The sequence below is a fragment of the Sapajus apella genome, unplaced genomic scaffold, assembly GCF_009761245.1.
Source record: "Sapajus apella isolate SASKATOON/1434 unplaced genomic scaffold, GSC_monkey_1.0 scaffold85, whole genome shotgun sequence".
Classification (NCBI taxonomy): Eukaryota; Metazoa; Chordata; class Mammalia; order Primates; family Cebidae; genus Sapajus; species Sapajus apella.
Window position 1 is genome coordinate 3,350,840 of NW_022437025.1, and position 13,388 is coordinate 3,364,227.

Genomic DNA, 13,388 nt, shown 5'->3' on the forward strand with positions numbered 1-13,388 from the left:
CCTTCCTTCTCCCTCTGATCATTCGTTCCTTCCTTCTCCCTCTGCTCATTCATTCCTTCCTGCACTTGTGATTCCACATTTGCTAAACTCTGGTCTGAGGTGCTGACAGGAACGGTGGTTCTGCTCTGAGAGCCTTTGAATCCTTTCCTGCCCACCAGCTTGTGCCTGGGGGAGACCAAGACCCTGAGTGTTGGTTTTACCTTCTGTGTCCAGACAGAAGGCTCTAAGGCAGGTGAGCTGGCTGCCCAGGAGCAGAGACGCCTCCTCAGCTGCTGGTGGCTCTGGCTCTGTTGCCATCGTGGGGAGAGGAGGTGGTGCCAGGGGCTGGCAGTGCAGTGAGGGGCTGCGGTGCTCCCAGGAGGGTGGCTGCATGGGCGACCTGTTCCCAGGGCCAAGTGTGGGCTGGTCCGGCCGGTGCCCTCTGATCACTGCCTGACCCTGGAGTGCACCAACTGGACAGCGGCCTTCTCCCCTTCTGCCCTGCCCCCGCCCCGGGAGAAGGGGTCTCAGATTTGCAGTGAGCTTCGGGCTTCCCGGGGGTGGCTCACAACTGCTTCCACCTGGGAACCCTGGAAGGCAGAGCAGGCAGCAGAGATGACAGCGGCTTTCCCAGGCCAGGTCCCAGGCCAGGCCTGGCAGGGAGGCAGCCTGGGACCTGCTTCGGGTGTGGTTCTCATCCCTGAGGGCAGGGACACAGTGTGGTGAGGGAAGGGGGTGAGTCAAGGTGTCCAGGCTGGCAGGGTCTGAGAAGTTCTCAGGGAAGGGAAGTGCAGGCCAGCCTTGGCGCTGTGACGATGCAGAGGGCAAGTTGCCCAGGCGGCCCTGGAAGGCAGTCGGGATGGCTGGGCACAGAGCGTGGGTCTCTTTGGCAGGGAGGGTGGGGACTCTGGAGAGAGGAGGAGGCTGGGACCCAGGTATTGGCAGGGGCGCTGAAGGGAGGGGCCCGGGGCCTAGGAGAGTGGGCGGCAGGAGGACAGGGGCAGACAAAGGACAGGAGTGGACGAGGAACAGGGAGGGCAGAGGGTGCCCTGTCGCTGGTGAAGCCAGGTTTCTGTGACAGCCCCCAGGGGGTTGGGGGCTGGAAGGGGGGGTAAGGCCAGGAGGTGCCAGCCCGTGGGGATCCACCAGGCGTCAGCCCCACCCTCAGCCCTCCCCAGCCCCCTGCCACCCCTAGCTGCCTTGGCCTCCTGCTCTGTCCCAGGGGACCTATCCAGCTCTTCCTCGGAGGCCAGCCACTCGGACGTCAGTGCCAGCAGCCGGCTCATCTCGTGGCCAGAGCAGTCCCTGTCGTCGGCCAGCACGTCGCAGGAGGGGCCTAGGCCAGCAGCTGCCCAGGGCCCCGGGGAAGCCATGCTGGGCGCCTCCAGGCCGCCCCCCAAGCTGCTGCGGCCGCGGCAGCTGCAGGAGGTCGGCCGCCAGAGCTCCTCGGACAGCGGCATCGCCACGGGCAGCCACTCCTCCTACTCCGGCAGCCTGTCCTCCTACGCGGGCAGCAGCCTGGACGTGTGGCGGGCTGCGGACGAACTGGGCTCGCTGCTCAGCCTGCCTGCAGCCGGGGCTCCTGAGCCCAGCCTGTGCACCTGCCCACCCGGGGCCATCGAGTACCAGGTGCCCACCTCACTGCGGCCCCACTACGACACACCACGCAGCCTGCGCCTGGCTCCCAGGGACCACAGCCCCGCCTCGCAGGGCAGTCCCGGTGACGGTGCGGCCGGGGACTTGGGCGGCCAGACGTCCGCCGGGTGTCCTTCTGGCTGGCTGGGCACGAGACGGCGGGGCCTGGTGACGGAGGCCCCCCAGGGCAGCGAGGCCACACCGCATGGCCCGGCCCCCAGCGAGCCCTGGGAAGCAGGCGGCCCCCACGCGGGGCCAGCCCCAGCTTTCTTTTCGGCATGTCCAGTCTGTGGAGGACTCAAGGTAAACCCCCCTCCCTGAGAGCCGCAGATCCGGTCCGCGGCTGCACAGGGGCTGAATTTGCCCCCAGAAGGGAGAGAAGGTGGCGCTTGCCTCCTTGCCCAGGACAGGCGCTCTACGTTCTGTGGGAGGGACGGGGTCTCCCAGAGAGGGGACTGCAGGGAGCACCCTGTGGCTGCCCGTGGAGGAAGGGGCTGACTTGGGGAGGTGAGTTCTGGAAGGCAGGGGCTCTGGGTCGGGCAGGTCGGGATCGGCAGAGCCCCGAGGCCCAGCGCTTCCCTCCGTGTCTCCCAGTCCTGAGGACCAGGCTCTGGGGGCTCTAGCAGGTGCTGCATCTCTGTGGCTTGTGCTCACACTGCGGTGCCAAGGGCTGGAGGCCCCGCTGCCGGCCTTGCCTTGTCCTCTCGGGCCTCACGCCCCCTTCATGGGTGGCCGGTTCTCCTCCTCACCTCTCCCGTGCAGTCACACCACCTGCTAAGCACCAAGCCACCCACACCCAGGCTCTACCAGCCCAGTCCCCGCTCTGTGCGCCAGGCCTCATCCCCGTCTATGGGAGGAAACTGAAGCTCAGGAGGCTGCGTGACTCGTGAGGTTCTGGGGTCTGGGCCCCGTTGCTCCCTGATGAAGCCCTTGCAGGAAGGCCCTGGGGGGCAGGCAGTGTCCTCAGAGCAGCCTCACCCGCTGACCCTGCTGGGAGGGGCCATGTGCCCCAGGCCTCTGGTGGGAGCCTCCTCGTGGGGCCCACAGCAGGCTTGGCATCAGGAGGCTCCGGGCTCTGCCTGTGCTTGCCCTGGCCCAGGGCTCAGTGCCCCTTGGTGTCAGCAGCTCGGCTCCCCTGCGTCGGAGGCAGGGCGGTATCTGGCCCGCTGTGCACACCCTGGGTGGCTTTGTCCCACCCAGCCCGGAGCCGGCCCTGACCACCGCCCAGCTGCGCCCTGGGAACACCTGGCTCTGTCCCTTGCTGTCAGCCATTTCTCACTCCGACACTTTTTATAAGACATTCTCAGACTGGAAATAAAGTGTTCTTTTCTTACCACCTTGTCCTCGTCCGTTGCCCGGCCCTCTGCCCCTCGCCGGCCTCCACACTGGGCCTCTGCCTGGATCCGAAGTCCCCAAGCCCGGCCTCCTCGGCCGTCTCAGGAGCTTGAGCAGCCTTGTCTGTCTCGTCAGCCTTGGGCCTGAATGCTGTGGCGTGCAGAGAGGCAGCGCCGGGCAGCCCTCAGGCTGGGATGTGCATATGCGCGCGCGTGTGTGTGTGTGCATGCACCCGTGCATGTGTGCGTGTTCGTGCACGTGTGTGCACGCGCGTGTGTGCATGCGTGTGTCTGTGCTTGCCTGCATATGTATGTGTGTGTCTGTGCTTACCTGCGTATGTATGTGTGCACGCACGTGTGGCACATTCCTGGGTGTGTCCTGGAGACCACAATGGGGTCTGAGTAGCCCGTTGGGCTCAGGCACGGGGCTCCTCGGGTCCAGGTGAGAGCAGACCCTCCAACCTGAGGCCAGGAGGGGACTGGCTCTGAGCCTGGGGCCCCTGCCCTGCCTGTCTCCCCATATGGGGCCAAGTTCCAGGCTGGTCTCGGTCACCCCTGCACATCCTGTGGGGGCACCTGTCTGTCCCCTTGCCTGCCACCCTGTTTGGGGGTGACTCTGCATAGGGGGTCCTGAAGGAGTTTCTGCAGTGATGCCTGGTGGCAAGTGTGGACTTTGGGGACTGAGTTTGGGCCACATCTGCTGGCTGGGTGCCCCTAGCCAGCCCGGCGCCTCTCTGAGCCTCAGTTTCCTCTTGCAAACAGGGTGACAGACCCTGCCTCACTGATGAGGGTCTGATGAGGTCACGTTGCAGGGGCTCAATAGCTGCCCTTACTGTCGCCCCAGCTGCTGTCACCTCCGGCAGTGGCCGTGCCAGCCTTGTTGCAGGATGAGAGGCTGTGGCTTCCATGCTGGGGAGCCGGGCCTTCCTGCCAGAGTCCTCATCATCTGAGCTCAGCCCTCTGTGTTCCCATGGGTCCCCTACCCAAGGCTCAGGGGACAGGGTCCCTCTGATAAGAGCCGACTGAGGCACCCCACGGTGGCCTGGGGAGTAGTGTGGGGTCATGGGGATCTCTTGCCCAGCGGGTTCAGGTCCCTGGACAGCCCTTCCTTATGGAAACGTGGCTGCAGCGTTTGCCTCTCCCCACTGTGCCGGAGCGCAGGCCCCGCTCCGGGCGTCTGAAGGTTCTGCTCACCGCCTGCTGCAGTGTGTGGCCCGGGGTCTCCAGTCTCCGTACCCCTCTCCCAGTGGGTGGCCAGTGGAGTGGGGGTTTCTCCTCAGCCCAGGGGCAACCAGATGGGGCAGACACTGGCTCTGTTCTCTCGCCACCCAGGAGCCTCTGGGCCTGGCCAGGTAGGGACAGGGCGGACCTTCGCTGCTTCGGGCTCTGCACCACCTGTGCCTGCAGGCCTGGCCCTCCCAGGGCATCCGGGGACCGGCGCCTTCAGGCCTGTGTGTGATGAGCGCAGGGTGCTGGCCTTTGTCAAAGGCTCTCAGAGTCTGGATAAGCCCAGTTTGCTCCGGGCGCCCTGTGTGAGAGTCCCAGTCCTGTGACTGTCCACCCTCAAGTCTGGCCTGGAGCAGAACTTAGCACCGAGCCCCGACTTCCAGCCTCCCAGCCCCCGCCCACACAAGGCCCTCACAACAGGAGGGTGCTGTGGCCTCTTTCTGGCCACCCGCTGCTGGGGCCCATGTGGGGCCTTCTCTTGGGCTGGCCCCGCTTCTGCTTGTCCGGGCTGGAGGAGGGCAGGAAACCTCTGTGCTCAGCCACGGGCCACCGTCCCTCCAAGTGACCTTCAGAGCCCACCCCAGGCTCCTCCAGGGACTCAGGGCACCTCCAGTTAGGCACGGCCCACTTCAGAGGCCCAGGGGCAGGCAGGTCACCTGCAGTGTCCGGGAACTGTGCTCATCTCACCTGGGGCCTCTCAATGGGGCGCTTTCCAGGGGCACCCCCGCGGAGCCCTCCCCACCAGCTGCTGAGAGCAGGGCCCACACCCTGAAGGTCGGGAAAGAAATGGAGGCCACGCTCGGAGCAGCCGCTCAGCTCTGAGGTCGGCGCCCAGACACTCTCTTGGGGTGTGGTCCTCCTCCCATAAAGCTCTAGCAGCAATACAGGGGGAGCTGGACGGGGCCAGGGGCTGGGAACCGCCCCATCCCCAGATGACGAGGTCTCCAGCTCTTCTGTGGCTGGTTATGGGGGCTGCCACCAGACTGAGAGGTCCGGGTGGGTGGGCGGCCCAGGTATCTGGGGCCTGTAGGGCAAAGGGCCCTGGAGAGAAGGCATCAGGGATGGCGGGTAGACTCCCTGCAGGTGGCCCAGGTCCCCCAGCCTGTGTCACTGTCGGGGTAGCATCCTTGTTCTCAGAGGCCCCGGGCACAGGACGAAGGGAAGCCTGAAGGGTGCACTGACCTGGGTTCTCTTTGGTCTAGGGAGCAGCTGCCTTACCCCCTGGACCTGCGACAGCACACTCAGGTAGGCACCTGGAGCCAGTCCCTCAGAGCTCAGGGACAGGGAGATGGGAGTCCAGGTGGGCACAGAAATGACAACCAGAGTCTGGCTAGATGGGGAGGGTGGGGGGACCACTGCCAGCGGGGACTGTGGGGAATGGGGTGAAAGTGGGTGTTGGGGTGACAGTGTATGCTGGGTGGCAGTGGGCATTGGGGTGGCAATGGGCACTGGGGTAGCAGTAGCCGCTGGGGCGGCAGTGGGGGTTGGGGCATCAGTGGGCACTGGGGCGGCAGTGGGCATTGGGGCGGCAGTGGGCGCTGGGTGGCAGTGGGCACTGGGTGGCAGCAGGCAGTGGGGGTGAGTCCCAGCCCAGGTGTGGACAGCAGGGCAGTGGGTAGAAGGCAGGCCGCTGGCTCCGTGTGGCCCGGACCAGTGTGGCCTGTCTCAGGAGCACCTGCTGAGAGTGCCCAGTGGGCAGCTGGATGATGGATTGAGGGTTGGGAGACACAGACTTGGGTCTGTGGGTCCCCAGGCTGTGAGCATGGACCTGTTCCTGGGAGGGCCATGGCAGGAAGTCAGAGCTGGGGTCCAGGAGTCCCAGCTTGGGAGGAGGGGCTGTGTCCTGAGAGATCAGGGGGCCTGTGGAGGCTGGGCTGGTGGTAAGCCACTTGCGAGGAGCAGGCATTGGTGCCCTGGCAGGTGTAGTTTTGGGGCCGGGCCGGGAGGGAGGGCCAGGCAGAGAGCCAGCGGGAAGGTGCAGGTCCTCAGGGTCTCCCTGGAGAAGCCCAGCTGTCATCGGGGACAGAGCCCTGCTGAAGGCTGGGCAGGGCTGAGAGAGGCTGGAGGTGAGGGTGGCTGGCCTGGGGTGGACGGGTGGCATAGTTCTGTGTCTCAGTTTCCCTGTGGGCAGGAGCCTCTATGGATTGAGCCTTGGATTCCTCAATCCCTTCTTCCAGGCAGGTGGCACCTACAGGGGGCATAGGGTCCAGGCAGGCCTGGAGGGGATACCTGGGGATGGAGTTGGGGCTCAGGCAGGCCTGGAGAGGACGCCTGGGGATGGAGTTGGGGCTCAGGCAGGCCTGGAGAGGACACCTGGGGTGGGGGCGGGGCTCAGGCAGGCCTGGAGGGGACACCCGGGGGTGGGGGCAGGGCTCAGGCAGGCCTGGAGGGCACACCTGGGGGTGGAGGTGGGGCTCAGGCAGGCCTGGAGGGGACACCTGGGGGTGGAGGCGGGGCTCAGGCAGGCCTGGAGGGGTTACCTGGGTTGGGGGTGGGGCCACAGGCAGGCAAGGGCAGCTTGGAAAGCCCCTGCTAGCCGGCCTTGGACCTGGGCTGGACACTGATCCTTGCAGTCCAGAGTGCTGGGGCGGCCACCAGGCCAGAGGAGGTGGAGCCAGCCCTCCCCCAAGGGTCCTCCCCGGGGCCTGCCATGGCCTCCCTGAGGCCACCCATACCCTTCAGGGGTCTTTTACTCAGATGGGGCGCCCTGGGACACAGGTGCGGGGGTCAAGGGGACAGGCCCATAGGATCTACTGGAGGACGTGAATCTTTTCCACAGAGGCTGGCAGGGGTTTCGGGAGGGGCGCCCGAGGTCTGTCACGGGACAGAGGTGAGCCAGGCCGGTGTGGCAGTGTCAGGCTGCCAGCCCAGGGCGGGGTGCGGGAGGAGGGCGCAGAAGCGCGGATTCCCAGTTCCTGCTTCACTGCAAGTGTCTGAGGCACTGGGAGCGATGCTTACAGAAGCCGAAACAAAAGCAGAGTCCCAAGGAGGGGAGGGGAGGCAGAGCACTTGGGGCCTGGGCGCTGGTGGCTGTGGAGGAGCTGCGGATATGGCCCCCCGGCCCAGCGCCACTTACAGCCTAGTGGACTCTGGGCGGTGCTGGGAACCTTTGTCCCTTCTCCCTGCAGTCAGGACTCATGGTCCTTCCAGCCTCCACCCTCGCCCCTCCAACCCACTACCCTTGGGGACAACCTTTGAAGAACAAATCCAATCCTAAAACGAGGTGCCAGGCTGCAGGGGCGTGTCCAGCCATCATGGGCGAGTCCCAGCCCCACCCCTTGGCTTCACAGCAGCCTGGCCCCTTTCCAGACTCCAGGCCCCGGCACTCTCCCAGCTCTCCCCACACCTGCCTCTCCCACCATGCCTTCTTGGCCTCTGCCCCTCAGCCATGCCCCTCCTCCAGACAGCTGACCCTGACGCCCCGTCCCTGCTGACCCAGGTGCCTGCTTGGGCACCGGAACTTGGCTGCGGTGTTCTGTGGCTCATCTTGATGAAGGGGTCCTGGCATCCCGAGAGGGGGCCAGCCCTCTAGGACCATGCACTGCAGGAGGGGGTCTTCCCAGGGCCCCAGGCCCCGGCAGGATGGGGGCAGAACTGTGCTGGCAGGTGAGCCAACCTGCATCGACCTGGGTTCCCTCTCACTCTGTCCTGGCCGCTGGCTGCAGAATCAGCAAGTCAGGTCTCTCTGGGAGACTGGGAGCAAGCAGGTGAAAATTCCCCCCACCAGACATGCGGTAGGGAGTGACGGGGACGAGGGTGTGACCAGCCAGGCAGAGTGGACGCCTGCTGCAGGTGTCGGGCAGCGGGTGGCCACAGGAGAGCCTGGGTCTGCTGCGGACGCATCCCTGGGGCAGGGAGGCCCAGCCTTGAGCCGGGCCCTTCCCCCCACAGGCAGGTGTTTCAGGGAGGCCGACCTGCAGGGCAGTCACTCCCCCATCCCAGCCCCCACCTGAATCTTGAGGGCTCGGAGTGTACCAGGGGCAGGGAGCTCAACCTGGGTAGGGCTTGGCTGAGCCTCCCAGTCGCTGGGTCAGGGGATGAGGAAGGGGGACTCGCTCTCACTGCCCCCACATCCCGTGGCCCTGACGACAGGAGTGGGAGGAGGCGCTGGAGAATGGGGCCCTTCTGCAGGACCTTGGTGCCTGCGGTGTGGAGCCCTCAGGGCTGCAGAGGAGGGGCCCGTGTGAGTCCAGCCCCACAAGGTGGGAGCCTGCCTCAAGTCCCACCCAGCCAGGCCCATGGGGTCCCCTCCAAGCACCTGCTCTGCCCACTGTAGCACCAGTGGGGTTTGCAGACAGAACCATCAGCTGTTGGGAAGTGGGTGTGACCAGGGAGTAACTCCCACGAAGGGAGAGAGGGTGTGGGGTGCCTGGGTGCCCTGGAGGGGACACAGAGGGAGCCTGGGCCTGCGCACAGGAGAGGGGGCACCATGGAGCCTGCAGCAGGTGGGGTGACCCAGGAGGACAGTGGGGACGGGTGCTGGAGGCCACTACAAAGCAGGGCTGTGCTGGCCTGGGAGGGACGGAGAGAAGAGAGAAGGTGCTGGGACAGCCAGGGAGGGGTGGCTGGCAGGGAGACTGCCAGGAAGGTGCGGGTGAGTGGCACAGGGACAGAAGAGCGGGCCTCGAGGGGTCCACTGGGGGTCGGCAATGACTGCAGGAGAAGCGGCACAGGGAGGGGCGGCCCTTCCTTCTGCTCTGTGGGCACCTGGACCAGGAGGGGACAGTGGGGGGGTGGTTTCAGGATGGGGCAGTGCTGGGCCAAAGATGGACAGTCAGGGAAAATGGAGCAGGAACCTCCAAGGCACAGGAGAGGCGGAGAGGGAAGCAGGGCTGGCAGCTCTTTACTGCACAATCTTTGGGATCAGTGCGGCTCTCGGCCCCCACAGGGCTCACAGCCGCTCCCCCCACAGGATCCCCAGGACCCATGGCTGTGGACAGCCCAGGACCAGAGAGGCCTCGAGGCGAGGCGCCCACTTATGTGAACATCCCCGTCAGCCCCTCCTCCAGAAGGCAGCTGCACTACATGGGCCTGGAGCTCCTGGAGGCCGGCGAGGGCGTCCGAGGTGGGTCCCTGCCCTGCGTGGAGGCCCTGGCAGTTGGGAGCTGGGACCACAGCCTCAGGGCCCTGTCCCCCAGCCCCACCCAGTAGCCCTCACCAGGGAGCTCTGCCTACCAGCCTCCCCCCAGGAGGCAAACTTCCCCAACTCCATCTCTGGCTGGGCCACACCCGCTGAGGGTGTCCCCACTGCAGGAGGGGGTGTCCTCTCCAGCAGGCCTGGCTGGGGACTGGTGTGGAGGGCAGGGTCAGGCCTGGGCAGCAGGGCAGCGCAGGCTGCCGCTGACCACGGGCTTCTTTCAGGGGCCGGCGCCTCCCTCTACGCCCAGATCAATATTGCTGCCACTGAGACAGCACACAGAGTGGGGGCCCGGCACGCCCGCGCCCGGGAGGAGCAGCTGTCGGAGCTGGAGCAGAGGAGGGCGGCCCAGCCGTGAGGCTGCAGCGCCTGGAGCTGACCACACATCCCGCCGCGCTGTACTGCCGCCACAGCCCCCGGCAGGCCTGCCCCTTCTGTTGGCCATGGCCTGCTCCCCGGGGACCCCCAGTTGCAGGAGAGGGCATGGCCGGTCTCTGGGCCCTGGTGCAAACAGGAAGAAGTATCTGGGGCCTCACAGGTGCCCCGGGCTGACCCTTCCTTTGGCCTGAATGAGTCGCTCTGGATCCCAGGCTGCCTGAGGCCCCGCTTCCAGGCGTCAGGTAGCTCTGGTCCTTGCCCAGGAGTGAGTTTGTGAGCATGGTTTGCGGTGCCTGGGATGCAAACTGCCCTCTCACCCTGGAGGTGACTTCCCGGATGACAGCTGTGTCCTGGCAAAATGCTCATTCTTCACCTTGGTGTTGTGCCCTGCAGCGCCAGGAGCCAGCGCCCGCTCCCACTTCAGCACCGCGCCACCCGAGACCCAAGACTCCGCACTCCTGGCATCCCCTCCCCGCCTCCCAGCAGTCCTGCCTGGGCCACCGCAGCCCTTCGCCAGGGACCCATTACAGTCAGTCCTGTAAAGAGCTTCACACTGTGACTGTTCTGTTTCTGATGATGCTAGTTTTTCTCTCTCCTGGTTTCTGCTCCTGGACATGGACCTGATGTCTTCACGTGGGGGTGCTCAGGGTTGGGGAGAGCAGAGCTGCCTTCCTTGGTGGCATGGGGTGGGGGTTTCCTTCTGCGTGGGTGCTGTGGCTTGGGGGTCGGTGGGCTGATGGGGCCATGTGCCTAGGTGGTGGGTGTCCTGCGTGCCCTCAACCCCTGTGGCATGAGGAAGCCCTGGGTGGGCCCCTGCCTTGCTTCTGAAGATGGAGCTCTTGTCTGCATGTCAGGGCTCCCATGTATTCATCCCTTTCTTTCATCTTCCCGCCCTTCCCCTGCCCCTCCTCCAGGAGCTCATCAAGGACCCAGGGAGTCCGGGATTGGCCTGACTGGGGACTGCAGGTGGCTGCCACTGCTGCTCAGTGGGGCCCTCGAGTGGGCAGGCTCAGGGCACTGGCCCTCCTGGCGCCCCTACTCTGCCTGTGACTTCTGGGGATGCAGGGTCAACCCGGAGCCAGCTGGGCCAGGACAGAAATCTCCTGCTTAGACGCCTAGGCCCTGGGGAGCATTCTGACAGGGCAGGGCTGGGCTTTCAGCCTGGAGGTCCCTGGACAAGATTTTAAGCTGCAAGTTGGGGCAAGGCTTGGCCTGCACCCTGGTCCAGGGCGGCAGCCATGTCGGGCCCTCCAGGTGGCAGAATTGAGATGCCCACCTCCGGGCCACCGCATGTACCAGCTCAGACATGCAACCTGGGCACACAGCCCCGGCCCTCCCCATGACCCTGGCTGGCTGGAGCTCAGGCTTCCCATTTACATAGTGGGAGAAAGGGTCTGTCCTGTGCTGCCGACAGGACCATGGGGCTGTGGGGCAGGGTTTGGACCAGGTGTGTCTGTGCGTGCCTTGGGCCACATCCCCTCTGCACGATGGAGTGACTGGGCTACGTCCTGGGGAAACAGCCACATGAAAAGCGTGACTGTGGGGCTGGAGCCGGTCCCACGGCTGTGGGAGGCCCGGAAGCAGGGGTCACAGCCAGACCTGGCCAGGGCACCATGGGTGGGCGTGGTACGGGGCTCCGGTACTCCCAGGCCTCCAGCAGAGCGCCTGGGGAGGTTGTGACGGCACCGTGGGTCCCAGCTGTGTGGTGCGGGTGCCGTGGGAAGGAGCAATGCTGGCCATGGCGGGGTCGCTCTGATCTCAGGGCAGCTGCCTCAGCCCAGGACGGCCACTCAAGGCCGCAGCTACAACTGGACAAATGCCTGACCTTCCCCTGGAGTTGTGACTGGCGGCCAAAGCCCAACAGTCATCTCTGCAGAGCTATTGTAGCCGTGAGGTAGAGCACATGGGCCATCGTGTGGCCATGGAGGCCTCCGGCTTCTGCCTGCATGCCGCTGCTGAACCTGGGCCTGAGCATGCCCCGGCCTCTGCCCACTGCCCTGGTGCTGCACCACCCATGCGGCCACCACTGCTCCTGCTGCCTCTGCTGGTCTTCCTGCCCTTCTCCTTCCCTTTTGTCAGAGCAGGGGCCTCTGCCCAAGACCACCTCTGGATCTGCAGGCCCAGGCCTGTCCCTCCTGACACCCGTGCTGCAGGACCAGGCAGGACACATGCAGACGCGATGGCACCACACACTCACGCCCCACACGTGGACGGGACCTGGGCTCAGCCCAGCTACCAGCAGCTCACATGTGGGGCATGGGCGTCCCGACGTCCTGAGCAGTCAGTGCTGGCATGGTTGAGCATCTGTGACTCTGGGAATACCAGTGCCAGGCAGGCCTGTTATCTCGAACTTGGGTGGCCAGCGTTGTGCCACCCCAGGTCACAAGGAAGGTCCTCCGACAGGTGGGCAGCTAGTGTGGCCCCTTCCCTCTCAGGTCAACTTCAGATGTCCCTAGAATGCAGTTTCCTATGCACTCATCATTAACACATGGTCAACTCTCCCATGGATGTATAAATCGCCCCTCAAATACCATGGCGCGCCAGGCGCCAATCCACTTTGTTTTTTTGAGGAAGCCTGTCCTGCCAAATGCAGCTGCTACCCTGCATCTGCCCACATCGAAGTCCTGGAAATCGCAGGTCTCTGCTGGGGTGGGTCCCTTTCCACGGGTCCTGTGTCTTGATCTATTCTTCCATTTTAAGGCGCCCTCCTCCACGAGCAACTGAAGACACGGGGCAAGAGGGTGAATGTGAGGTCTTACACTCTTCAAAAAAACCTGTGTTCTATACTTCACAGCTGGGGACAGAGTTTTAGGGAGGGAGGGATTTTCCTCTGAAACGTGTCTGCTCTGCAGACATGCAGCTCCCGCCACTGCGGCAAAGTCTGATCCTCAATTCTTCCGGGGAGATCCCGTCTCCCCTTCTCGCTGTATTTCATTTCTAGGCCTCCATCACTTTTCAATTTCACAATTATAATTTTCAGCTCTTACCCAAGGGCCTTGCATTCTGGAAACTTGTTCTTCAGTTACAGAAAATCGTGAATTATTTGATGATTTCCCCACTTCCACTTTCTCTGGCCTCTGGAGTCCTGTTATTCAGGTGGTTAGGCACGCTGGGTCACCCTTACAGTTTATTCTTGATCCTTTCTTGTGGTACTCGGTATGATTTTTTTTTGAGGCAGGGTCTCACTGTCGCCTAGGCCAGAGCTCAGTAGTGCTAACTCAGCCAGCTGCAGCCTCGGCCTCCTGGGCTCAGGTGATCCTCCCACTTTAGCCTCCTAAGTAGCTGGGATTACACTTTTATTTTCTAGTCTTTGAGAGCTTTATTTCTGCTGCCAGGCCCCTGACTTGCAGCTCTTTCTGTTCTGAGTGTGTTCTACGGCACCCTGTTCTTGTTACACAGACACACTCTTCTCTGAGGAATTCCTTAGTTACCATTTACAAAGAGAAAAATACACAACATGTACAGCTTGATAAATGTTTGCACATGTACAAACCATGCGACCAGCGGCCAGATGAACATCTAGAAATTTCCCCATCATGACCCAAAACTCCCTCCTATCCTTTCCAGGGGTGGCCAATACAGATTCCAACACTACTGACTCCATCACCGACTCCCATCACTACAGACTCCAACACTACTGACTCCATCACCACAGACTCCATCCCCGCTGACTCCATCCCCGCTGACTCCATCCCACA

General features: G+C 64.0%; 1 protein-coding gene across 4 annotated transcripts in view; it reads left to right on the plus strand.

Moving 5' to 3' along the window:
• DOK7 (docking protein 7) overlaps positions 1–10,701 on the plus strand; it is a 39,565-nt gene extending 28,864 nt beyond the window's left edge. For 2 of the 4 annotated variants that reach the window (XM_032254035.1, XM_032254036.1), the window contains one exon: positions 1,202–2,947. In XM_032254035.1, coding sequence (XP_032109926.1) covers positions 1,202–1,935 — 734 coding nt within the window. In that variant the 3' untranslated portion in view covers positions 1,936–2,947. Of the gene's footprint in view, positions 1–1,201; positions 2,948–5,377; positions 5,421–5,801; positions 5,816–9,087; positions 9,241–9,536 lie in introns of those variants that run through there. The other 2 variants (XM_032254038.1, XR_004261553.1) reach the window with 2 other exon arrangements.
• Positions 10,702–13,388: the final 2,687 nt, after the last annotated feature.